The sequence below is a fragment of the Pristiophorus japonicus genome, chromosome 2 (genome assembly GCF_044704955.1).
Source record: "Pristiophorus japonicus isolate sPriJap1 chromosome 2, sPriJap1.hap1, whole genome shotgun sequence".
NCBI classification, from domain to species: domain Eukaryota; kingdom Metazoa; phylum Chordata; class Chondrichthyes; family Pristiophoridae; genus Pristiophorus; species Pristiophorus japonicus.
Genome location: NC_091978.1, coordinates 125891458 through 125916969, shown reverse-complemented (window position 1 = coordinate 125916969; position 25512 = coordinate 125891458). Strand labels below are relative to the sequence as shown.

The window sequence follows — 25512 nt, the reverse complement described above, 5'->3', positions numbered from 1 at the left end:
CTTTTCCCGGGGTCTGATTCGGAGTTCCGCGCATGTGTGTGTAATGGGTCTGCAAAATGTACCGACCAAATTTTCATTATCGTGACGCCGCCCCCCCCACCCTCAGCCAGCCAGCCAGCCAGCTCTGGTGTGCAAAGATGATTTGTCGCCCTTGTCAGCTCTGGGCAGAGGGCGCAAACCTTTTCAAGGCGCTAAAATTACCGCTTGGCCTGGGTTACACCCCATAATGAGGCGTGACCAAATTTCTCCCCCAATATGCTTGGTCTAATGCATCCTCATGATGCTTTTAGTGAGTTGGACCGTACCCTGATCATTCTTGAGGTTTATACTACAAATAATTTTTTTAAAAAAGGTAGTTATTGATTTTATAAGTTAATTGTTGCAAAGACCGTATTAAAATGTATTGGCAGGCTATTGTGCAGCGATCATTATAGGAAATGTAGTTTTATGAGGTAAAGCCCCACTACCAGCAAGAGACTAAAATATTATAAATTCTAATAGGCTGCAAGAATATTATATATGACTTCAATCAAACTATGTAAATGCTTTATTTTAGTAACTATGCGCCTGCTTTTCCTCATGACTTGCTCCATTTTTTTTGGAAGTTATTTTTTCTGGCGTAAGTTAAAAAATGCCATTTTCCCCAACAAAATTTGCTCCAGAGTAAGTCACTTAGGTTAGATTTTTTTTACTTCAGTTTTTTTTTCCTAAAAGGGGGCGTTCCCATACACTTACTCCACTTTTGGCCATTTATGCCATTTTGGCCAGCTAAGGTCAGCGTATGTGGCTAGCTCTGAAAAACGTTGCGGGCAGTTAACAAGTCGGCGCAGGTAGGACCTGCACCAAGCAGCAAACATTCAATATAAAAGTTTAAATAACAACATAAAAATAGTGTAAACAATTGAACAACAATTAAAAAATTGTATTAAATCCTACCTTTAGTTAAAATCAGCCAGAGAAGGCAGTGGGCCGGGTTGGGGCGGGGGGAGGGGAGGGAGAGGAAAGGCTGGTCTCCACAGCATCGGGAGGGGGAAGGGAGAGGAAAGGCTACAAAGTGCTTCACAATGTGCTGCTCGAAATCAAAGTCCTCCAGGTTGAGCGGGAAGATGATCTCACACACTGGGCACTTTTGGCCGTCAATGCTCTCCTCTCCGGTGTCCTATGAATTCTCCTTGACATCCTGGCTCTGCACCAAGTCAATGCTCCATCAAGCCCATGCCGGCTCTCTGCAAGAGCACTTCAGCTAGGCCCGCTCCCCCGCCCTTGTCAAAAGGGCCACAGCCCATCTGCCACTAAAACTCACATGTCCCTTCATCACCTCCAGACTCCATTACTCCAATGCGATTCTTTGATACCAGAGTGTGCGGCAGGCCACTCAGCCCGGGATGGGGACAGCGTGCTTCGGCCCCTCCCACACAGAGTCGGGCTGCGATGAGCTACTGCACATATGCGCACACTCTAGCGCGCATGTGCAGAGGTGCCGACAGTGTTTGCTGCGCAGGACTGTAGCTCCGCCCCCCACCCCACGAGAAATGCCACACCAGGACCCGGGACACAGCAGAGCGGCCAGAATGGGGGCACATTTTTTCGCCACTGTTTCCAGCGCACAAAGTTGCCACATTTACAGTAAGTGCGCCGAAAAAACTGCTTGGGGAAAATCTAGCCCTATATCTTAATCCTAACATAATTTCATGACATAGAATGATACAGCACAGAAGGCGGCCTTTGGCCCATCGTGCCTGTACCAGCTCTTTGAAAGAGCTATCCAATTAGTCCCACACCCCTGCCCTTTCCCCAGAGCCCCTGAAAATTTCTCCCCTTCAAGTATTTAATTGTGAAAAACTTCAGTTACTATTTCAATGGTCCATTTCTTTCTAGATTTGTGTCCAGGTCTTTGAAGCTTTGTTCAATTCACTACTCTTCAAATTCTGATGCTAACCCATTTGCCTGAGCACAATTGCAATTTCTCCAACCTTTTGAGCCTCTACTGACCTGCTACATCTTGACTATCCGCTGCAGAATAATAATGATATAATGCTCTATTTTTTCCATTGAAATATGTATGCATTAGGGAGTGATTGCCTTATTTACCATTTTAAGGCAATCCATGTACTTTTCCCAAAGTACAATTGGGCACTTTAATCAAAATACATGAGGATTTACACTACTTACAGTGGAGTTTATTCACAATAAAGTCCTTATTAAATGTTAGCATATAATCCATTGATGCTTTTGGAAACATGGATTATAGTCTTTACTGTGAAGACTGGATTTTTTTTTAGAAATGATGAGTCGGAATTTATCAACAACAGAGGTAGTGTCCTCTGTATAAAAAAAAACAAGGAGTACCATTTTTCAATTTGATGTGACCTTCATGTTACTGGTTTTGTGTTAAAACTGCATTTGTGTTTCTTGTTAGATACTTAACATATAGTTTTGTAAATATTTTAAATAAAAAAATAACAAAAAGTCCATGAAACTTACCTCTATGGTGGGTGGGTTCTTTCTGCGCCCTCGCATCCAAGCTGTTAAGAATGCAAGAAAATTAAAATTTACTAAAAAATCAAGTATCTTGTAACATTTCCCTACGTGCTTAGAAAATTAATAAATAATAAGGCATGTAGGTGATAAAAACTTTCTAAATTCTGAAGCAGGCTTATATTCAAAACAATGGCCTGGATTCTGCAGTCAGTGGTAAACGGACGGCTCTCGCCACTGACTTCGAGAAACGCTGCCCACAAAGATTTGACAGGCTCCAGAGTGTAGATTTCCTCTATTCCAACGTCACTTTGGAGCCATCTATATGGGATCTGTGGCGTCCAGCAACGGGGCAGACAGCAGACAAGCTGATCAGCCAATCAGAATGAAGAATTTTCACAGACAGCAAAGCAGGAAGTTTAAAGTAGGCAATATAATTCACATTTTAATCAATTGTATAGAAAGCAAAATAAAGTTTGGGATATACACATAGGATTAAGGGAGAACATTGATATCAAACAAACTTTTAAAGAAATGAAATAAAAGTTAATTATTTTAAAAATCATGCAATTTTTAAATCATCTTCTGAAAGAATGAGACTCGCCACTTGTAAAATTAGATTTGCAGGGCCAGAGAGGTTGTTCAGCAGTAATTATGATTTGGTATGCCGTTAAAAAAATCAGTTATTCTTGATTGAATCAGGCTTCATATTTTCATTGGCTTTGACTGCGAGAAAGTAATGTCAAATCAGTGATTCTGTTTTGATTGTTTCTGAGAGGACTGCAACAGCGCACCTGTGGAGGAGCTGGGTATTTCTGACAGCAACTTCCGAATTTTGATTTCAGAAGTTCACGTCAATTTTACACAGTAACGATGGCAAGTGCTGACAGTTTCGCCATCATTACAACTGCAAATTTCAGGCAGTTAACTTTGCTCTTTCAGGTGCAAATTGAATTGTTGTACATTTTTGACATTGTCTTTTTTTCTCAGATTCCTAGCATTCACAGTTCAAAAAAATCTCTCCTAAAATTCATGTACTTTTTACAACAACTCTGCATTGTAGTGCAGCTGTTACTCTGTACTTACACACTTTGTTAAAGAGCATATCATAACAGCGCCATCAGTGTCAGTTGGTAGCACACTCGCCGTCAGAAGGTTGTGGGTTCAAGTCTCACTCCAGCAAGTTGAGCACATAAATCTAGGCTGACACTCCAGTGCAGTGCTGAGGGAGTGCTACACGGTCGGAGGTGCCGTCTTTCAGATGAGACGTTAAACCGAAGCCCTGTCTGCCTTCTCAGGTGGACGTAAAAGATCCCACAGCACGATTTTGAAGAAGAGCAGGGGTGTTATCCCTGGTATCCTGGCACATATTTATCCCTCAATCAACGAACAGATTATCTGGTCATTATCACATTGCTGTTTGTGGGATTTTGCTGTGCACAAGTTGGCTGACGTGTTTCCCACATTACAACAGTGACAACACTCCAAAAGTACTTCATTGGCTGTAAAGCGCTTTGAGACATTCATTGGTCGTGAAAGGCGCCTTATAAATGCAAGTCTTTCTTTATTCATGTATCAGCATCAGCTGTGACTCAGTTGGTAGCATCCTTACCCAAGTCGGAAAGTTGTGTTCCATCCCAGAAACTAGAAATTGTGTTTTTGAAGTCCAAAACATTAATATAAATTGCGAACATGACTGATCCTTGTGGGACCCCATCACTCTGAAAAGCTACCCTTTACCAAACTCTTCTTCAAAACGTGCCAGATGATCATTAACATCCAGCTGAACATACAAATAAAATCCTCTGTGCAGATGAATACGACACTGCAGATAAATCAAAATAATAAAAACTCTTTTTCTGCTGTTGCTATCTTCCTACATGGCTACACTTCAAAAGAAATCACTTCATTGGATGTAAAGCACATCAAGATGTTCTGATGAAAGGGTACAGACAGCTGTTTCTCAGCAGTTTCAACATGTCTTCCGCAAGGTTAGGGTAGGAGATAGGGAGCCGAAATTTTAAACCACCCTCCATGTTTAATCCCCCTGGTCAATGCTGGGTTAGCTGATTTCAGCCAGATTGGTGACAGGGTACCGCAACTGGCTACAATAACAGTTAAGTATGGAGAAAGAATCAGACTGAACACTGTGAGCTCAAAGTAAAAAGTGTGACCTTAGTCTTCTATTGCAGGTCTCCAGAGTGCCTCTCCACCTGAGAGGCCTCCTTAAATACCTGAGCTCCCAAAGGATTATGGGATCCCTTAGGACTCGGGGGATGAGCCTTCTGGTGGCTGTACAGAGTAAATACGAGTTTACATATATAACACTACCCCCTCCCCCACCAAAGTCAGTAGTGTAGCTATTTACAATGAGAGTCGATCAGGGGCCCTTCTTGCCCTGGTTGATCGTCTCGGTGTGAAAGCTGGTATTGTTGAATCATTTGTTGGGCCCTCGCTGGGCTGCTGTGCAGCTGGCCTTGCTGGATTGCCTGGTGTGTTGGGTCCTGCTGGGTTGCTGTGGATGATGGGTTCTGCTTTGTGGTCAACCGTGGTGCCGGTTGCCACTGGTGTGTATGTTGGGGGATCAAAAAAAGGTAGGGTCCAAGGTGGATTGCTCAGGATAGTCCGTAAATCTGAGTTGGATTTGGTCCAAGTGTTTCTGGTGAATGAGTCCATTTGAAAGTTTGACCCGAAACACCCTGCTCCCCTCTTTGGCCACGACAGTGCCGGGAAGCCATTTGGGACCTTGTCCATAATTCAATACAAATACAGGATCATGGATTTCAATCTCGCGTGACACATTTGCGCTATCATGGTATGTACTTTGTTGAAGCCGCCTGCTCTCTACCTGTTCATGTAGATCAGGGTGAACTAACGAGAGCCTTAGAAACATAGAAAATAGGTGCAGGAGTAGGCTATTTGGCCCTTCGAGCCTGCACCATCATTCAATAAGATCATGGCTGATCATTCACCTCAGTACCCCTTTCCTGCTTTCTCTCCATGTCTCTTGATCCCTTTAGCCATACGGGCCATATCTAACTCCCTCTTGAATATATCCAATGAACTGGCATCAACAACTCTCTGCAGCAGGGAATTCCACAGGTTAACAACTCTCTGAGTGAAGAAGTTTCTTCTCATCTCAGTCCTAATTGGCTTACCCCTTATCCTTAAGACTGTGTCCCCTGGTTCTGGACTTCCCCAGCATCGGGAACAGTCTTCCTGCATCTAACCTGTCCAGTCCATGTTTCTATGCAATCCCCTCTCATCCTTATAAACTCCAGTGAATACAGGCCCAGTCGATCAAGTTTCTCCTCATATGTCAGTCCTGCCATCGCAGGAATCAGTCTGGTGAACCTTCGTTGCACTCCCTCAATAGCAAGAACAACCTTCCTCAGATTAGGAGACCAAAACTGAACACAATATTCCAGGTGAGGCCTCACTGCAGTTGTACAGGGCCTTGGTAAGACCTCCCTGCTCCTATACTCAAATCCCCTAGCTATGAAGGCCAACATACCATTTACCTTCTTCACCGCCTGCCGTACCTGTATGCCAACTTTCAATGATTGATGTACTATGACACCCAGGTCTTGTTGCACCTCCTCTTTTCTTAATCTGCCGCCATTCAGATAATATTCTGCCTTCGTGTTTTTACCACCAAAGTGGATAACCTCACATTTATCCACATTATAATGCATCTGCCACTCGTTTGCCCACTCACCTAACCTGTCCAAGTCACCGTGCAGCCTTTTAGCATCCTCCTCACACCGCCACCCAGCTTAGTGTCATCTGCAAACTTGGAGACATTACACTCAATTCCCTCATCCAAATCATTAATGTATACTGTAAATAGCTGGGGTCCCAGCACTGAGCCCTGCGGCACCCCACTAGTCACTGCCTGCCATTCTGAAAAGGACTCGTTTATCCCGACTCTCTGCTTCCTGCCTACCAGTTCTCTATCCACATCAGTACATTACCCCCAATACCATGTGCTTTAATTTTGCACAACAATCTCTTGTGTGGGACCTTGTCAAAAGCCTTTTGAAAGTCCAAATACACCACATCCACTGGTTCTCTCTTGTCTACTCTACCAGTTACATCCTCAAAAAATTCTAAAAGATTAGTCAAGCAGGATTTCCCTTTCATAAATCCATGCTGACTTGGACTGATCCCGTCACTGCTTTCCAAATGTGCTGCTATTTCATCTTTAATAATTGATTCCAACATTTTCTTAAGTGCTCTTTTCATGAGCAGTTCAGCAGGTGGGATCCCAGTGAGTGAGTGGGGTCTCATGCGGTAGCCAAGCAGGACTCAGGATAGGCGAGTCTGCAGTGAGCCTTCAGTTACCCTCTGCAACCCTTGCTTGATGGTTTGCACTGCTCTCTCTGCCTGACCATTGGACGCTGGTTTAAACGGGGCAGATGCGACATGTTTGATCCCGTTGCGGGTCATGAATTCTTTGAACTCAGCACTGGTAAAACATGGCCTGTTGTCGCTCACCAGAACATGGGGTAAGCTGAGAGTGCCAAACATGGCCCGCAGGCTTTCAGTAGTGGCAGCGGACGTGTTAGCCGACATTATCTCACATTCAATCCACTTGGAATACGCTTCTACAACCACAAGAAACATTTTACCCAAGAACGGGCCTGCATAGTCGACGTGTTCCCTGGACCATGGTTTGGAGGGCCAAGACCATAAACTTAGTGGCGCCTCCCTGGGTGCATTGCTTAACTGCGAGCATGTATTACATCTGTGAACGCAAGACTCAAAGTCCGCATCGATACCGGGCCACCACACGTGGGATCTGGCTATGGCTTTCATCATTATGATGCCTGGGTGGGTACTGTGGAGGTCATTGATGAAGGTGTCTCTGCCCTTCTTGGGGACCACTACTTGATAGACTGCTTTCTGTGGGGCAGCTTGTATAGACATTTCACCTTTGCGCCGCTGGTACGGCTTAATCTCTTCCTACATTTCCACTGGGACACTGGACCAGCTCCCGTGAAGCACAGAGCTTTTGACTAGAGATAATAAGGGGTCCTGGCTTGTCCAGATTTTGATCTGCCGGGCAGTGACAGGTGATTGCTCACTCTCAAATGCTTCCATAATCATGGCTAGATCTGCGGGCTGCGCCATTTCCAACCCCATGGTGGGCAATGGCAGCCTGCAGAGAGCATCGGCGCAGTTTTCTGTGCCTGGCCTGTGGCGGATGGCGTAGTTGTACGCGGACAACATGAGCGCCCATCTCTGGATGCGGGCCGATGCGTTGGTATTTATCCCTTTACTCTCGGAAAACAGGGATATAAGTGGCTTATGGTCAGTTTCCAATTCGAATTTTAGCCCAAACAGGTACTGATGCATTTTCTTTACCCCATAGACACACACTAACACTTCTTTCTCAATCATGCTGTAGGCTCTCTCAGCCTTAGACAGACTCCTGGATGCATAAGCAACTGGTTGCAGTTTCCCCGAATCATTAGCTTGTTGCAATACACACCCGACCCCATTTGACGACGCATCACATGCTAGTACCAAACACTTACATGGATCATACTACACAAGCAATTTGTTTGAGCATAACAATTTTCTCGCTTTTACAAAGGCATTTTATTGGCTTTTGCCTCAAACCCATTTGTCCCCTTTTCGTAGTAAAACATTCAGTGGTTCTAACAGTGTGCCAAGACCCAGTAAGAAGTTACTAAAGTAGTTCAGGAGTCCCAGAAACGACCGCAGCTCCGTCACATTCTGTGGCCTCGCTGCGTTCTCGATTGCCTCCGTCTTCGCATTGGTGGGCCTGATGCCATCCGCCGCAATCCTCCTTCCCAAGACCTCCACTTCAGGCACTAGGAAAACGCACTTCGAGCATTTTAACCTGAGCCCCATGCGGTTGAGTCGACTAAGAACCTCCTCCAGGTTTTGCAGATGCTCGGCTGTGTTCCAACCTGTGACCAAGATGTCGTCATGGAAGACCACAGTGTGCAGGACCAACTTCAGTAAGCTTTCCATGTTTCTCTGGAATATCGCTGCTGCTGATCGGATTCCAAACGAGCATCTGTTATAAACAAAAGGACCCTTGTGCGTGTTGATGCAGATGAGGGACTTCGATAATTCCTCCAGTTCCTGTGCCATGTAGGCTGAAGTCAGATCCAGCTTCGTGAACGTCTTTCCTCATTGCAAAGAGGTTGTCAGCCTTTGGTAGTGGGTATTGGTCCTGCAGGGAGAAATGATTGATAGAATCGGTGGCGATTATAAAGTAACTGATGGTGCCGGCTCCCTTGAGGACAGGAAGGATCGGACTGGCCCACTCGTTGAACTCGATTGGTTAAATGATGCCCTCTCTTTGCAGCCGGTCGAGCTCGATCTCTACCCTTTCTCTCATCATGTACGGTAATGCTCTTGCCTTGTAATGGATGGGTCGCGTCCCCGGAATTAGGTGAATCTGCACTTTTGCTCCTTGAAATTTCCCGATGCCTGGTTCGATCAGTGAAGGAAATTTGTTTAAGACCTGGGCACACAAAGTGTTGTCAGCGGGCGATAGCGCTCGGACGTTGTCCCAGTTCCAGCGTATCTTTCCCAGCCAGCTCCTGCTGAGCAGCGTTGGATCATCGCCCGGTACCACCCCGAGTGGTGGCTTGTGCACCGCTCCATCGTAGGAGACCTTTACGGTAGCACTGCCAATGACGGGAATCAGTTCCTTTGTGTAAGTTCTTAGTGTCGTGCGAACTGGAGTTAAGACTGGCCTTGAGGCATTGTTGCACCACAAGCTTTCGAAAGTCTTTTTGCCCATGATGGACTGGCTCGCACCCATGTCCAGCTCCACTGACACCGGGAATTCATTTAGTTCAACATTCAGCATTATCGGGGGACAATTTGTGGTGAATGTGTGTACCTCTGCCTCCTCGGTCAGAATCTCTGGTTCGTCGTGATCCTCCGTGGATCTATCCTTCTCTGCAATATGGTGGTTTGCAGGTTTAACAGGATTTGCAGCTTGCCTGCACACTCGTTGGAGGTGTCCTCTTGTTCCACAGTCCTTACAAACGTACCTTTTGAATCGGCATGAATGCAAACGATGATCTCTGCCGCAGCGCCAACTAGGTGTTAATGGCATTGCATTCATTACCCTTGATGGTGGACTCAGACATCTGTGGACATGTAGCTGCAGGTATGTGTGACCTGCCCTGTACGTTATGATTCGAAAACAACATCACTTTGTTCACAGTACTTGTAGCAGCACTTGTGTGCTGAGATTTGCTTCATATTGTCACTGGTGGCAATGAACGCCTGGGCTATCGCTATGGCCTTACTCAAGGTTGGGGTCTCTACAGTCAAAAGTTTGCGAAGAATGGTTTCGTGGCCAATGCCAAGTACGAAAAAGTCTCTGACATGAAAAAGCCTGTGCTCTAAATGTCCCTCAAATTCGCAATGTCCTACAAGGCGTCTTAACTCGGCGACATAACTCGTCACTTCCTGACCTTCAGACCTTTTGTAGATGTAGAACCGGTACCTCACCATCAGAACGCTTCCCTTCCCTTTTATTGCCGGTCTCGAGTGCCTCTCCAACCTGTGAGGCCTCCTTAAATACCTGTGCTCCCAAGGGATTATGGGACTCGAGAGGATGAGCCCTCTGGTGGCTGTACAGGGTAAATACAAGTTCACATATATAACAGTAACTTCTAATGATGAGACAAAAAGATAATCAGCCTGAATGCCGCTTTCCTAATTATAATCCAATGACCCCTGATGGAAAGTACCCATTTGTGGGCATTGTGTGAAGGGATGTGAAGCTCAGAAGCAAAGTCACCCCAGTCAAATAGGCTACTGACACTCAAGGCTGCTAGTTGAGAATTTAGCCTTCCAGTACTTTACCGACCTGATCTACCGTAACTTTCTGTGCATTTTTTTAAATGAATCTCAAGCCCTTATTTGGTTTAAATTTAATGAGTCAATTAATTGCTTTGGTAGGTATTTTCTCTCCTTCATACCAAGTGCCATTTCGATCTGAGAGGATGAGCAAGCAACCTACTGTTAGTGCAATGAAGAAACGCAAAGGTTTAAAGATGAATGAATTTTCATTATATTGCACCTTTCATGTCTTCAGAATGTCAGAGCCAATAAATGATTTTTGAAGTAGTCACTGTTGTTTTATATGCATGCCAATTTGCACATAGCAAAGTAAACAGCAATGAGGTAAATGTCCAGGAGAAATCCACTGTTCTTGCATTGGGATATTTTATGTCCACCTGTTCAGGCAAACAAGACATCTGTTTAATGTTTCATTCAAAAGATGGCACATCAAACAATGCAGCACTGTCTCACTACGGAGGTTGAGTTTTGAACCCACTATCTTTTGACTCAGAGGCGAGAGTGCTACCAATGAATTAAGCTGATACTTAAAATGCCTCCAGGGGTCCTGAATCAAATGGCACGCACCCAATAATAGCAAATGTTATTACTTTTAAAACAATGTGAGGCATGAATCTAGAATTTATAGGCCAGTTAGTCTGACATCAGTGGTGGGAAAAATTTCACAACATTTTATGGGATGCTACTGATGTTCATCAAGAGACTGCATAAACCATAAGATATAGCCTGCAACAAGATGTGCCTCATACTTAAGTATGCTGGAATTCTTTCAGAGGTAACGAAATTATTTGCCAAGTACAACAAAGAAGTTACAATAATGAATTTGAAGTTTGAGAAGGCATTTGATGAAGTTCCAAGTGTGAGGCTTATAAAGAAGATTACTACATGAAATTAATGGTAAACACGGTGCAACATTTGAAGCAGAAAGTGACATAGAAACATAGAAAATAGGTGCAGGAGTAGGCCATTCGGCCCTTCGAGCTTGCACCGCCATTCAATAAGATCATGGCTGATCATTCCCTCAGTACTCCTTTCCTGCTTTCTCTCCATACCCCTTGATCCCCTTAGCCGTAAGGGCCAGATCTAACTCCCTCTTGAATATATCCAATGAACTGGCATCAACAACTCTCTGCGGCAGGGAATTCCACAGGTTAACAACTCTCTGAGTGAAGAAGTTTCTCCTCATCTCAGTCCTAAATGGCCTACCCCTTATCCTAAGACTATGTCCCCTGGTTCTAGACTTCCCCAACATCGGGAACATTCTTCCCACATGTAACCTGTCCAGTCTCTTCAGAATCTTAAACGTTTCTATGAGATCCCCGCTCATCCTTCTAAACTCCAGTGAATAAAGGCCCAGTTGATCCAGTCTCTCCTCATATGACAGTCCCGCCATCCCCGGAATCAGTCTGGTGAACCTTCGCTGCTCTCCCTCAATAGCAAGAACGTCCTTCCTCAGATTAGGAGACCAAAACTGAACACAATATTCCAGGTGAGGCCTCACTAAGGCACTGTACAACTGCAGTAAGACCTCCCTGCTCCTATACTCAAATCCCCTAGCTATGAAGGCCAACATATCATTTGCCTTCTTCACCATCTGCTGTACCTGCATGCCCACTTTCAGTGACTGATGAACCATGACACCCAGGTCTCGTTGCACCTCCCCTTTTCCTAATCTGACGCCATTCAGGTAATATTCTGCCTTTATGTTTTTGCCCCCAAAATGGATAACCTCACATTTATCCACATTATACTGTATCTGCCATGCATTTGCCCACTCACCTAACCTGTCCAAGTCACCCTGCAGCCTATTAGCATCCTCCTCGCAGCTCACACTGCCACCCAGTTTAGTGTTATCTGCAAACTTGGAGACATTACACTCAATTCCTTCATCTAAATCGTTAATGTATATTGTAAAGAGCTGGGGGCCCAGCACTGAGCCCTGCGGCACCCCACTAGTCACTGCCTGCCATTCTGAAAAGGATCAGTTTATCCCGACTCTCTGCGTCCTGTCTGCCAACCAGTTCTCTATCCATGTCAGTACATTACCCCCAATACCATCCATGCGCTTTGATTTTGCACACCAATCTCTTGTGCGGGACCTTGTCAAAAGCCTTTTGAAAGTCCAAATATACCACATCCACTGGCTCTCCCTTGTCCACTCTGCTAGTTACATCCTCAAAAAATTCCAGAAGATTCGTCAAGCATGATTTCCCTTTCATAAATCCATGCTGACTTGGACCGATCCTGTCACTGCTTTCCAAATGCGCTGCTATTTTATCCTTAATGATTGATTCCAACATTTTCCCCACTACTGATGTCAGGCTAACCGGTCTATAATTACCCGCTTTCTCGCTCCCTCCCTTTCTAAAAAGTGGTGTTACATTAGCTACCCTCCAGTCTATAGGAACTGATCCAGAGTCGATAGACTGTTGGAAAATGATCACCAATGCATCCACTATTTCTTGGGCCACTTCCTTAAGCACTCTGGGATGCAGACTATCAGGCCCCTGGGATTTATCAGCCTTCAATCCCATCAGTTTCCCGAACACAATTTCCCACCTAATAAGGATATCCTTCAGTTCCTCCTTCTCACTAGACCTACTGTCCCCTAGTACAATCGGAAGGTTATTTGTGTCTTCCTTCGTGAAGACAGAACCAAAGTATTTATTCAATTGGTCTGCCATTTCTTTATTCCCCATTATAAATTCATCCGAATCCGACTGCAAGGGACCTATGTTTGTCTTTACTAATCTTTTTCTCTTCACATATTTATAGAATCTTTTGCAGTCAACTTTTATGTTCCCTGCAAGCTTCCTCTCGTACTCTATTTTCTCCCTCTTAATTAAACCCTTAGTTTTCCTCTGTTGAATTCTAAATTTCTCCCAGTCCTCAGGTTTGTTGCTTTTTCTAGCCAAATTATATGCCTCTTCCTTGTCTTTAACACTATCCTTAATTTCCCTTGTTAGCCATGGTTGAGCCAGCTTCCCCGTTTTATTTTTACTCCAGATAGGGATGTACAATTGTTGAAGTTCATCCATGTGATCTTCAAATGTATGCCATTGCCTATCCACCATCAACCATTTAAGTATCATTCGCCAGTCTATTCTAGCCAATTCACATCTCATACCATCGAAGTTATCTTTCCTTAAGTTCAGGATCCTAGTCTCTGAATTAACTGTGTCACTCTCCATCTTAATAAAGAATTCTATCGTATTATGGTCACTCTTTCCCAAGGGGCCTCGCACAACAAGATTGCTAATTAGTCCTTTCTCATGACACATCACCCAGTCTAGGATGGCCAGCCCTCTAGTTGGTTCCTCGACATACTGGTCTCGAAAACCATCCCTAATACACTCCAGGAAATCCTCCTCCACCGTATTGCTACCAGTTTGGTTAGCCAATCAATATGTAGATTAAAGTTGCCCATAACTGCTGTACCTTTATCGCACACATCCCTTATTTCTTGTTTGATGCTGTCCCCAACCTCACTACTACTGTTTGATGGTCTGTACACAACTCCCATTAGCGTTTTCTGCCCTTTGGAATTCCGCAGCTCCACCCATACCAATTCCACATTATTCAGGCTAATGTCCCTCCTTACTATTGCATTGATTTCCTCTTTAACCAGCAACGCCATGCCGCCTCCTTTTCTTTTTGTCTATCCTCCCTAAATGTTGAATACCCCTGGATGTTGAGTTCCTAGCCTTGGTCACCCTGGAGCCATGTCTCCGTAATGCCAATTACATCATACCCGTTAACTGTTATCTGCACAGTTAATTTGTCCACCTTATTCCGAATACTCCTCGCATTGAGCACAGAGCCTTTAGGCTTGTCTTTGTCACACACTTTGCCCCTTTAGAATTTTGCTGTATTGTGGCCCTTTTTGTTTTTTGCCTTGGGTTTCTCTGCCCTCCACTTTTACTATTCTCCTTTCTATCTTTTGCTTCTGACTCCATTTTATTTCCCTGTCTCCCTGCATAGGTTCCCATCCCCCTGCCATATTAGCTTAACTCCTCCCCAACAGCACGAGCAAAGACTCCCCCTGGGACATTGGTTCCGGTCCTGCCCAGGTGCAGACCGTCCAGTTTGTACTGGTCCCACCTCCCCCAGAACCAGTTCCAATGCCCCAGGAATTTGAATCCCTCCCTTCTGCACCACTGCTGAAGCCATGTATTCATCTGAGCTATCCTGCGATTCCTACTCTGACTAGCACGTGGCACTGGTAGCAATCCTGAGATTACTACTTTCAAGGTTCTACTTTTTAATTTAACACCTAGCTCCCTAAATTCGTCTCGTAGGACCTCATCCCGTTCCTTACCTATATCGTTGGTACCTATATGCACCACGACAACTGGCTGTTCACCCTCCCTTTTCAGAATGTCCTGACAATAAATGGACAAAGCTACAGATGGATACAACCACTTCTCGGTACCCGCCATTCATGATAATGTAATGAAAGAGGGCACTCCTTGTAATAATGATATAAAGTTTGCTGATGACACTAAGCTATGTGCCCAGGCAATGATTACAAGAGATTTATAGAATTCAATGGGATTGTGACCAATTAAGCAGATAGGTTAAGGAATGGTGGATGAATCTTTACTCAAGATAAACATAAAACTTGTGCATGACTTAGGGATGCCCATGAGTAAAAGTAGAAAAGGACAAGATGTTTGAATGATTGATCATTCACTGAAACTAACCAGTTAACGTGAGTCAGTTATCAATATGGTTAATCATGCATTGAGATACACCCCAAGAGCATTCAACTAAGTTGAAGTAAGTTATTCTGACCTTGATTCTATCATTAATGAGGTCACACGTGGAATACGTAGGCAAATTTTACTCTCAGCTCATATGGCAGTGCAATTTCTGCCTGCTTAATGCCTCTACCCCTGATCTCGGCCCATTTTGGGGGTCAGAGTCATTCATTGAATTTTGGTGGGCGCCCAACCGTGATTCCAGGTCCAGGTCCCCCATCTTGGATGAGCAAAGAAGAGAAATAGTTCCAGCACCCACCACAGCACAGTACAACCAGCAACCCCAACACAAGGCCCAAAAATGTGACATTTAAAAAAAACATTTTTGAAATCTCCCACTTTGCCTTTTGCACTTGCTGAGCTGCATGGACCACAGAGATATCATGCCAAAAAGGAGTTTGCTTAAACTACTTTAAAGGAGAAAAGAAGGATGAAGTAGGAATTGGGCCTGCTTTAGCCAACAACCTGCATTAGTAGTTTTAAAATTGGCCATGACAACACACGTCTCAAGGTCTATGTTAAGACTTGTGGTTAGGCGAGGTGTTGAATAATAGGAAGCAAAGAAACCTCGAAAATAGGTGCAGGAGTAGGCCATTCGGCCCTTCGAGCCTGCACCATCATTCAATAAGATCATGGCTGATCATTCACCCCAGTATCCCTTTCCTGCTTTCTCTCCATACCCCTTGATCACTTTAGCCATAAGAGCCATATCTAACTCCCTGTTGAATATATCTAACGAACTAGCATCAACAACTCTCTGCGGTAGAGAATTCCACAGGTTCACAACTCTGAGTGAAGAAGTTTTTCCTCATCTCGGTCCTAAATGGCTTACCCCTTATCATTAGACTGTGACCCCTGGTTGTGTATTTCCCCAACATCGGGAACATTCTTCCTGCATCTAACTGGTCCAGTCGAGTCAGAATTTTATTCTTGTCTATGAGATCCCCTCTCATTCTTCTAAACTCCTGTGAGTACAGGCCCAGTTGATCCAGTCTCTCCTCATATGTCAGTCCTGCCATCCATGGAATCAGTCTGGTGAACCTTCGCTGCAATCCCTCAATAGCAAGAATGTCCTTCCTCAGATTAGGAGACCAAAACTGAACACAATATTCCAGGTGAGGCCTCACCAAGGCCCTGTACAACTGTAGTAAGACCTCCCTGCTCCTATACTCAAATCCCCTAGCTATGAAGACCAACATGCCATTTGCCTTCTTTACTGCCTGCTGTACCTGCATGCCAACTTTCAATGACTGATGTATCACGACACCCAGGTCTCTTTGCATTTCCCCTTTTCCTAATCTGCCGCCATTCAGACCTCCTCACAGCTCAGACCGCCACCCAGCTTAGTGTCATCTACAAACTTGGAGATATTACACTCAATTCCTTCATCTAAATCATTGATGTATATTGTAAATAGCTGGGGTCCCAGCACTGAGCCCTGCGGCACACCACTAGTCACTGCCTGCCATTCTGAAAAGGACCCGTTTATCCCGACTTTCTGCTTCCTATCTGCCAACCAGTTCTCTATCCACGTCAATATTCTGGAATTTTTTGAGGATGTTTCCAGTAGAGTGGACAAGGGAGAACCAGTTGATGTGGTATATTTGGACTTTCAGAAGGCGTTCGACAAGGTCCCACACAAGAGATTGATGTGCAAAGTTAGAGCACATGGGATTGGGGGTAGTGTACTGACATAGATTGAGAACTGGTTGTCAGACAGGAAGCAAAGAGTAGGAGTAAATGGGTACTTTTCAGAATGGCAGGCAGTGACTAGTGGGGTACCGCAAGGTTCTGTGCTGGGGCCCCAGCTGTTTACACTGTACATTAATGATTTAGATGAGGGGATTAAATGTAGTATCTCCAAATTTGCGGATGACACTAAGTTGGGTGGCAGTGTGAGCTGCGAGGAGGATGCTGTGAGGCTGCAAAGTGACTTGGATAGGTTAGGTGAGTGGGCAAATGCATGGCAGATGAAGTATAATGTGGATAAATGTGAGGTTATCCACTTTGGTGGTAAAAACAGAGAGACAGACTATTATCTGAATGGTGTCAGATTAGGAAAAGGGGAGGTGCAAAGAGACCTGGGTGTCATGGTACATCAGTCATTGAAGGTTGGCATGCAGGTGCAGTAGGCGGTTAAGAAAGCAAATGGCATGTTGGCCTTCATAGCAAGGGGATTTGAGTACAGGGGCAGGGAGGTGTTGCTACAGTTGTACAGGGCATTGGTGAGGCCACACCTGGAGTATTGTGTACAGTTTTGTCTCCTAACCTGAGGAAGGACATTCTTGCTATTGAGGGAGTGCAGCGAAGGTTCACCAGACTGATTTCCGGGATGGCGGGACTGACCTATCAAGAAAGACTGGATCAACTGGGCTTGTATTCACTGGAGTTCAGAAGAATGAGAGGGGACCTCATAGAAACATTTAAAATTCTGATAGGTTTAGACAGGTTAGATGCAGGAAGAATGTTCCCAATGTTGGGGAAGTCCAGAACCAGAGGTCACAGTCTAAGGATAAGGGGTAAGCCATTTAGGACCGAGATGCGGAGAAACTTCTTCACCCAGAGAGTGGTGAACCTGTGGAATTCTCTACCACAGAAAGTTGTTGAGGCCAATTCACTAAATATATTCAAAAAGGAGTTAGATGAGGTCCTTACTACTAGGGGGATCAAGGGGTATGGCGAGAAAGCAGGAATGGGGTACTGAAGTTGAATGTTCAGCCATGAACTCATTGAATGGCGGTGCAGGCTAGAAGGGCCGAATGGCCTACTCCTGCACCTATTTTCTATGTTTCTATGTATGTAATACATTACCCCCAATACCATGTGCTTTAATTTTGCACAACAATCTCTTGTGTGGAACCTTGTCAAAAGCTTTTTGAAAGTCCAAATACACCACATCCACTGGTTCTCCCTTGTCCACTCTACTAGTTACATCCTCAAAAAATTCTAGAAGATTTGTCAAGCACGATTTCCCTTTCATAAATCCATGCTGACTTGTGCCAATCCCATCGCTGCTTTCCAAATGCGCTGATATTTCATCTTTAATAAGCCTCGGCTGTTGCTTCTGAACAGAAAATGTAAAGTCCCTAATTTGTCCAAACTATGATTTGACCAATGACTGTATCTTTGACCAAAAAAGGACAATGAATGTACACGCCTACTTGCTTTCTGTATAACTGCTACGCAGCTCAGTGAATTTTTTGAGATCGTATTTTAGAACTCAGTGAATTGCTGATGAGATATCCGAATCTCCCTTGCAAGTAAATAAACGACTCTTTGACTTTTCATAGACTTCTCGTGGTGTATTTATTGTTATACCACATCAGAATTTTGCAGAATCTTATCTTAGGAGATTAAATGGGTTGAGCAGAGTCCACAATCGAACTGATTGCTGATAGTCTTTAAAACAAACAGGTTTGATGGCATAAATCATAGATTCATAGAAATTTACAGCATGGAAGAAGGGCATTTCAGCCCATTGTGCCCTCGCCGGCCAACAAAGAGCTATCTAACCTAATCCCACTTTTCAGCTCTTGGTCCATAGCCCTGTAGATTATGGCACTTCAAGTGCACATCCTTGCACTTTTTAAATGTGGTGAGGGTTTCTGCATCTACCACCCTTTCAGGCTGTGAGTTCCAGACCCCCACCACCCTCTGGGTGAAAACATTTCCCCTCAAATCCCCTCTAAACCTCCTACCAATTACAGGTGCAATGTCCTGAATTTGGAACTCCGGAATCCAGAATTATTGTCCAAAAATAGACATTTTGAGGCGGCCAAGATGGCGACATCGAGCTGCGAGGGATGAGGAAACTGGTAAAAAGCGCAGTGCCAGGGGGCTATGGGTGGCAAGGAGTGGAGGATCGGCAGGAATTGTTGAGCGGAGTGAATTGGTAAGCGCCGATGTGCGGAGGATCGGTATGAATTGGCAAAGAGCAGAGTGAATCGGCGAGCGGCGAGGAGCGGCGTGAATCGGCGAGATCTGAAATCTGGCAAAATCCAAAATCTGGCACGGATTCGGTCCAGAGGATTCCGGATTTCAGACTATTGATTTTCTTGTCTGAAATATGGAAAAACCCAAAAATCAGCACGGACTCAGTCCCGAGGATTCCGGATATCAGACGTTGTAGCTATACTTTAAATCTATGCCCCCTGGTTGTTGACCCCTCTGCTAAAGGAAATAGGCCCTTCCTATCCACTCTATCTAGGCCCCTCATAATTTTATACACCTCACTAAAGGTCTCCCCTCAGCCTCCTCCTAAATGATTTTTAGCGTTTCCCATGTTTTCTTAGTTTTCATGCTGCTTTGTATCTAGCTGGGAAGGAACGTCTATGATTCTATGACAAGAGCTCGCTGAGTGCAAGTCTTTCTGTCTATCAAAGTGCTTAATCTCAGCTCTGCATCTCCCCGGACTAAGATCAGAAAACTATTATGGGAATCATGGACAGGGACACAAAATCTACCACTTCAGTACTAGCTGTTAGAATTAACATTTGTAGAAACAATGATATAAATATGAGGCTAGTATTCATTTTCCTTCCCCATAAAATAAATGCTCAAATTTTTTGTCATTTACTGGAAAGCTTCATGCTGAGCAGGGAAGGGGTGTCAGAACAATTCTCGGGAAGTAGAATGGGAAGAAAGCATGGATAATATAACTATAGGAACTATACATGATGATGTAAAGGCCATGATAAAAATGAAGAAAAATTGTAAAAGAAGAGAAGATAAAATAAAAAGGAAAAAAAAGTATAAAAAAACGATGTAAAGAAATAATCTAATATTACTCAGTACTCGCCAGAAGCAAATGGAATTACTAATCACACATGTAAGAGAGGCTGTAACGGGATTTCATCCTGTCAATAGAATTTCAAGTATTATAAAAGAACACATTTATTATTAATATCTACTGCATACATTATTCTGAATGACCTAAGCCACACTTTGAGACACTAAAGTGTTGTTTGAAATGCTTTAATTGTAAAAATTAGCAGAACACTCAAATATTGCTTTGTGGAAAGAACAATGTATCTACAAGCACTTCAACGGAAAAGTGCTTTTGTGGGTTAGAGAGTCAAATTTAGCCCTTTTTAAATTATTTTTAAAATTCTCTACATAATAAACTGCTGTAGGTCATCCCATCAGCATACCTCCAGACTTCAATACTCTTTGTTCATTTTTTAATTTACAAGCTTATTAGTATGTATGAGTTTTGCATCAAGCTTTAATGTGAGGACTGGTGCAGAATACACTATAATGATCATAAAATTGAGCACGCAAATTAAACGGCATTGTAATCAAATTGTGACTCTGAAGAGGCACGGTGACATCAGCATTCTAGGTGCATCATGCAATTACATAATTTCCACAGGCACTGTGGAGAATTTGCTTTTTGAAGCTGATTTGGCATCACTTGTAGCACAAAATATCAGCCATGGCTCAGTGGTAGCCAGAAGGATGTGGGTTCTTGATATAACAATCTAGGCTGAAACTTCAGTGCAGCACTGAAGGAGTGTTGCACTGAGGGAGGTGCAATCTTTTGGATGACACATTTAACTCCACCTACCCTCTCAGGTGGATATAAAAAATCCCGTAGCAATGTTTCGAAGATGAGGAGGGGAATTTTCCCTGGTATCTCGGCCAATATATATCCCTCAACCAATTATCACTAAACCAGATTCTCTGGTCATTTATCTCACGGATGTTTGTAGGACCTTGTGCGCAAGTCGGCTGCCTCGTTTCCTACATTACAACAGTGACTATGCTTCAAAAGTGCTTCATAACTGTGATACCTATCAGGAAAGGATGAACAGGTTGGGTTTCAAGAAGGCTGAGGGATGAACTTAATAGAGGTCTTTAAAATTATGAAAGGTTTTGATAGTGTAGACACAGAGTGTTTCCAATTGTGCGAAAGAGCAAAACTAGAGGCCATCAATATAAGATAGTCACCAAGAAATCAAAGGAAGTGGTTGTGGTGAATTGTATAGCTGCATTTCAGGGGAGGCTAGATAAGTATGAAGGAGAAGGAAATAGAAGGTTATGCTGATAGATTTAGATAAGGAAAGATGGGAGGAGACTTGAATGGAGCATAAACGTTGGCATGGACTGATTGGGCTGAATGGCTTGTTTCAGTGCTGTATATTCTATGTAATTCTATGAAACGCTTTGGAACATCCTGAGGTGATGAAAAGATGCTATATAAATGCAAGTTCTTTCTTTCTCTTTCTAAATGGGAGCTATACTGTCTGAATATGCAAATGACCAGGCTAAATCACAATTACGGGCAATACTTAAATCAAAACAAAGTTGCAAGTGTAACCCTGGTTTTCATACCATTCTCGCCAATTTTTACAATTAATACTATCGCTCATGAAAAGAGAAAACAGTTAGTAGATAATAAGATTGATAAAAAGCTCTAGAGTAGCAGTCCAGACAGCAGCTTGATTCTGGATCTTCTCCCGAGAGTGCTTTTTTTAATACTTATAGTATTTTTAAAAACATTTTTGTCCATTTTTAAACAACAGTACTTCACAATAAAATAATATTGCCCTGATGCTGATATAAAGCAGTTACAAGCATACTTAATAGTCCAGGGTAGTTTTACATGGACTTAATCTTTATAACCCTACTCTTGGTGATGAAAAGTTGAAGAATATTTCATACAGCACTTACTGGAATACAAGTATGCTTATAGAATGTTATTATGATTAACAAAACAATGTGCTGCAAAATACAAAAACTCAATCTATAGGAAATGCATTTGAATTAACTGGACCTGGCTAAACCAGTTGGATATCATGCAGGAAAGTTCTTCCTTTCCTTCTTTAAAACAATTCATCCACAAAAACTCCTTCATTAACAAGCAAAAAATATAACCACTCTGGGATTATTTGAATGTAGTCAAGCTTTAATAAATCATGTATACAAATGACTTTGAACAAGTGGTCATAGATAAGCTATGACCTTTAGCCACAGATAGTTATGCTGGGGAAACTTCCAGGGTGAGTGAACTTTAACCTAGTGCTCAACCCCATTAGTAGACTACTTCAAATAAAAATTGGGAAGTGCTGAAGCACTAGCTCTCCATCTGCTGCTCCCAATACAACATATTGGAAACAGTAGATTCATGGGAAATGTACAGTCCCACAGGGCAGGGTGTCCAACCTTTTGGAGCCAAGGGTCGGATACACATGCCAAAGGTAATGAGTGAGCTCCATATGATTACACAGAAATCTAAGCCCCCTGCCATACAAAAAAAATGCAAGAACCCCTTACCTGCGAAGAGCGACTACTCCACATGCGAGAGCCCATATACAAAAAAAGCAAGAACCCATACAACAAAAAAAGCAAAACCCACATTGGCACAAAGAAAGTGATAATCCCCACATACAAAAAAGCGGGATTCTCTCTCACAAAAAAGTAAGATGGGATGAACAACCTCATACTCCCTTCCCCTTCTTCCTTCCTCCCTGCCACCCCCCCTCCGAAGCTTGTAAATTTGGAAGCTTCAGCTTTTTAAAAACTCCTGGGCCTGGAGGACTTTTGTTTCACTTGGGTTTAGCATCACCAACTACTCCAAACAGTGGCCACATAGACCATACGATCCAGAGTATGCCTTTACATGCACAGTATCTGCATTCAAAATACATACATTCAATAACAATAAAAATGCTTTCCGAGCTACTATTCAATATTGGGCTAGACTCTCGGCACATCATCGCCCATTTAGCACCCATATAAGCGTTGAGATTCAGGTTTTCGTTCATTTTTGATGAAAAATGGAAACGAGCACCCAATTATAGCCCATTTATCGCCAGCGCAACTTTCGGCATACAGGAATGAGTTGCATCGCCCGGCCTATTTAAAAAAACATATGACGTCATATTTATGCAAAGCCGAGAATACTGGTTATAATGGAAACTAGCGCCCAATTATCACCGAGCGTTACTTTCAGCATTTCGCCCATAATTCGCCCAAATGATCGCTGGCCCAAAAAGATGCCGAAGAAAAGCTGCAATCACCTGACCTTACTACGGTGCTATTTTGTAACTCAGAGGATCTTTAATAAAAGGCTGCGTGAAGTGCTCGTCAGGAGAAGCAATTCATGAGTGATTTTAAGGGCTTTTTTGACTCTTGCCAATCATCTAATCACATTTATATTTGTTGAGGACAAATTAAGGAGAGAGATTAAGAGCATTTATAGTGATGTGGCCTGTAATTTCTCAACCAGTATTGATGACTAATCACATAACTACAGAATAGAGATCGGAGAAGGTTTATTGAAGAGCAGTATATGCCCAAAGAGGTGGCAGGCTGCTCACGAGGAGGAGACGTTACACTCAATGCATTTACAGGGATAAGCGATCATACCTGGACGTGTCCGATAACACATGCGTTAGAAGGCTGCGATTCCGAAAGGAGCTCATCTGTAAGATATGCCGGCTAATTAAGGGAGATCTGCAGCCTGCCAGTACCTCCAGGACTGCACTGCCCGTTGAGGTTAAGGTTACTGTAGCACTTTCCTTCTACACATCGGGCTCCTTTCAGGCCTCAGCTGGTGACATTTGTGGTATCTCTCAGCACGCCACACATTGCTGCATTCGATAGGTGACTGAAGCCCTTTACGCACACAGGATGGACTTTATAAACTTTCCTATGACCAGAGAGGCACAGACTGAGAGGGCTTTGGGTTTCTCGAGAATAGCAAACTTCCCCAAGGCGCAGGGAGCAATAGATTGTACGCACATCGTCCTGTGAGCACCTTTACGGGATGCAGAGGTGTTTCGGCACCACTCCCTGAATGTGCAGCTCGTTGTCGACCACAAGCAAACAATCATGGCAGTAAATGCAAATTTTCCAGGGAGCATCCATGATGCACACATCTTGCATGAGAGCAGTCTCTGACCTGTTTAAGAGTCAGCCACAAGGTCACGGTTGGATGCGGGGGGATAAAGGATATAGCCTTGCCAGTTGGCCATGACCCCCCTGCGTAAGCCCCAGACAGAAGCAGAGAAGCGCTACAACGAAAGCTACGCGCAATATCGTTGAAAAGACAATTGGAGTTCTGAATGCCTGGACCACTCAGGAGACAACCTACAATACCACCCTGAGCAGGTCGCTGAGTTCATTGTGGTGTGCTGCATGTTGCATAACCTAGCTATCAGGAGAGAGGGGAGGCAGAAGAGGAGGACGAGGAGGAGGATGAAGACCTCAGGGAGGACAATCAGCCTGGTGATGAACCCATGCCCCCACGTACCACTGGAAAAGCCCCGTGGTAGTTTTGCAGCTGCAAAACTCTTGTGTCAGCAGCTCATAAATGAATGCTTTGCATGAAGTTACATTGGTGGCAGTCTCAGTTGCGTTATGTTTCATCCTTGCCTGGCCTGACCACGGCCATTGTACTGATGTTTTACCGTACGTTATTAGAAGACACTTCACAACAATTGTAGGTTAAATAAAAATGTTAAATAATTTAACAGGTACTTACATTTTTTTTTAAACAAACGTATATAACATTCCCCCCCACCCCCGCCCCGCCACCAACCCCCAACAGTGAACAACATTTTTAACAACAATATAACAAGAACACCCTCCCACTATCCCCAACAGTCAACATTCAACAATTTTTTTTAATAACAAAACAATAATATACGGCACCCCTCCCGCCACCTATCTGCGGCCACGCTTCCCTCCTATAACTTGATCCCCCACTTGTTGTAACCCCCCCCATTTCCCATGTAATCCCTGAGTAATGGGACCAAGACGTCTTGTAGCAGAGCACCTCATGGGTTGCTGTTGTGGTATGGGGGTAGTGGGGAATGACATCGGCAGAGTGGATGGAGGAGGAGAAGACGTTTGCGAAGAAATGTCTTCCGAGTCAGAAGTAAGTTCTTCCTCCTGCCTAGCATCGATCGTGCTGGTTGGTGGTATGGCACCTTGGGGTGCAGTGCTGTATCCCGAAACTATCGCGTGCCGCAAGGCATCGACAGAGTCGGTCGTTCGCCCCACTGCCGCAACTATCTGCTCCATGCCCTCCATTATTCTCGCAGACAGTGTCGCAATGTTGCCGGTCAAACCACCAAACGCCTGGAGGAGTTCTCGACCTATGTCGACGCTCGCCCTCGACAGTGACACCATGTCCTCATTGACATCTGCCCATCGCAGCGCGAGTCTACCTCGCCGACTCAACCTCTGCGGGATTGGTGTGGGCACTGGACAACTTGGAGTGACCTGCTGCAAGCCGCTTGGCCCCACTACTTCAGCTGTTGAGGATGACGTGGCCGTAGGTAGCACAGATGAGACATCAGGCTCGGATTCATCCTCCTCCTCCTCTTCACTTTGCTGTTCGTTACCCGTGGTGATCATGACCTGCAGCGGTACAGGTGTTGCTGAAGGGACCTCCCGTTGCACCTGG

The 25512-nt window shown here is 44.1% G+C and overlaps 1 protein-coding gene across 3 annotated transcripts in view; it reads right to left on the bottom strand.

The window, feature by feature from the left end:
- Positions 1–25512, bottom strand: part of ndufaf2 (NADH:ubiquinone oxidoreductase complex assembly factor 2) — a 293251-nt gene that overhangs the window by 34943 nt on the left and 232796 nt on the right. For all 3 annotated transcript variants that reach the window (XM_070869233.1, XM_070869234.1, XM_070869235.1), the window contains one exon: positions 2485–2525. In XM_070869233.1, the coding sequence (XP_070725334.1) occupies positions 2485–2525 (41 nt within the window). The remainder of the gene's footprint in view (positions 1–2484; positions 2526–25512) is intronic.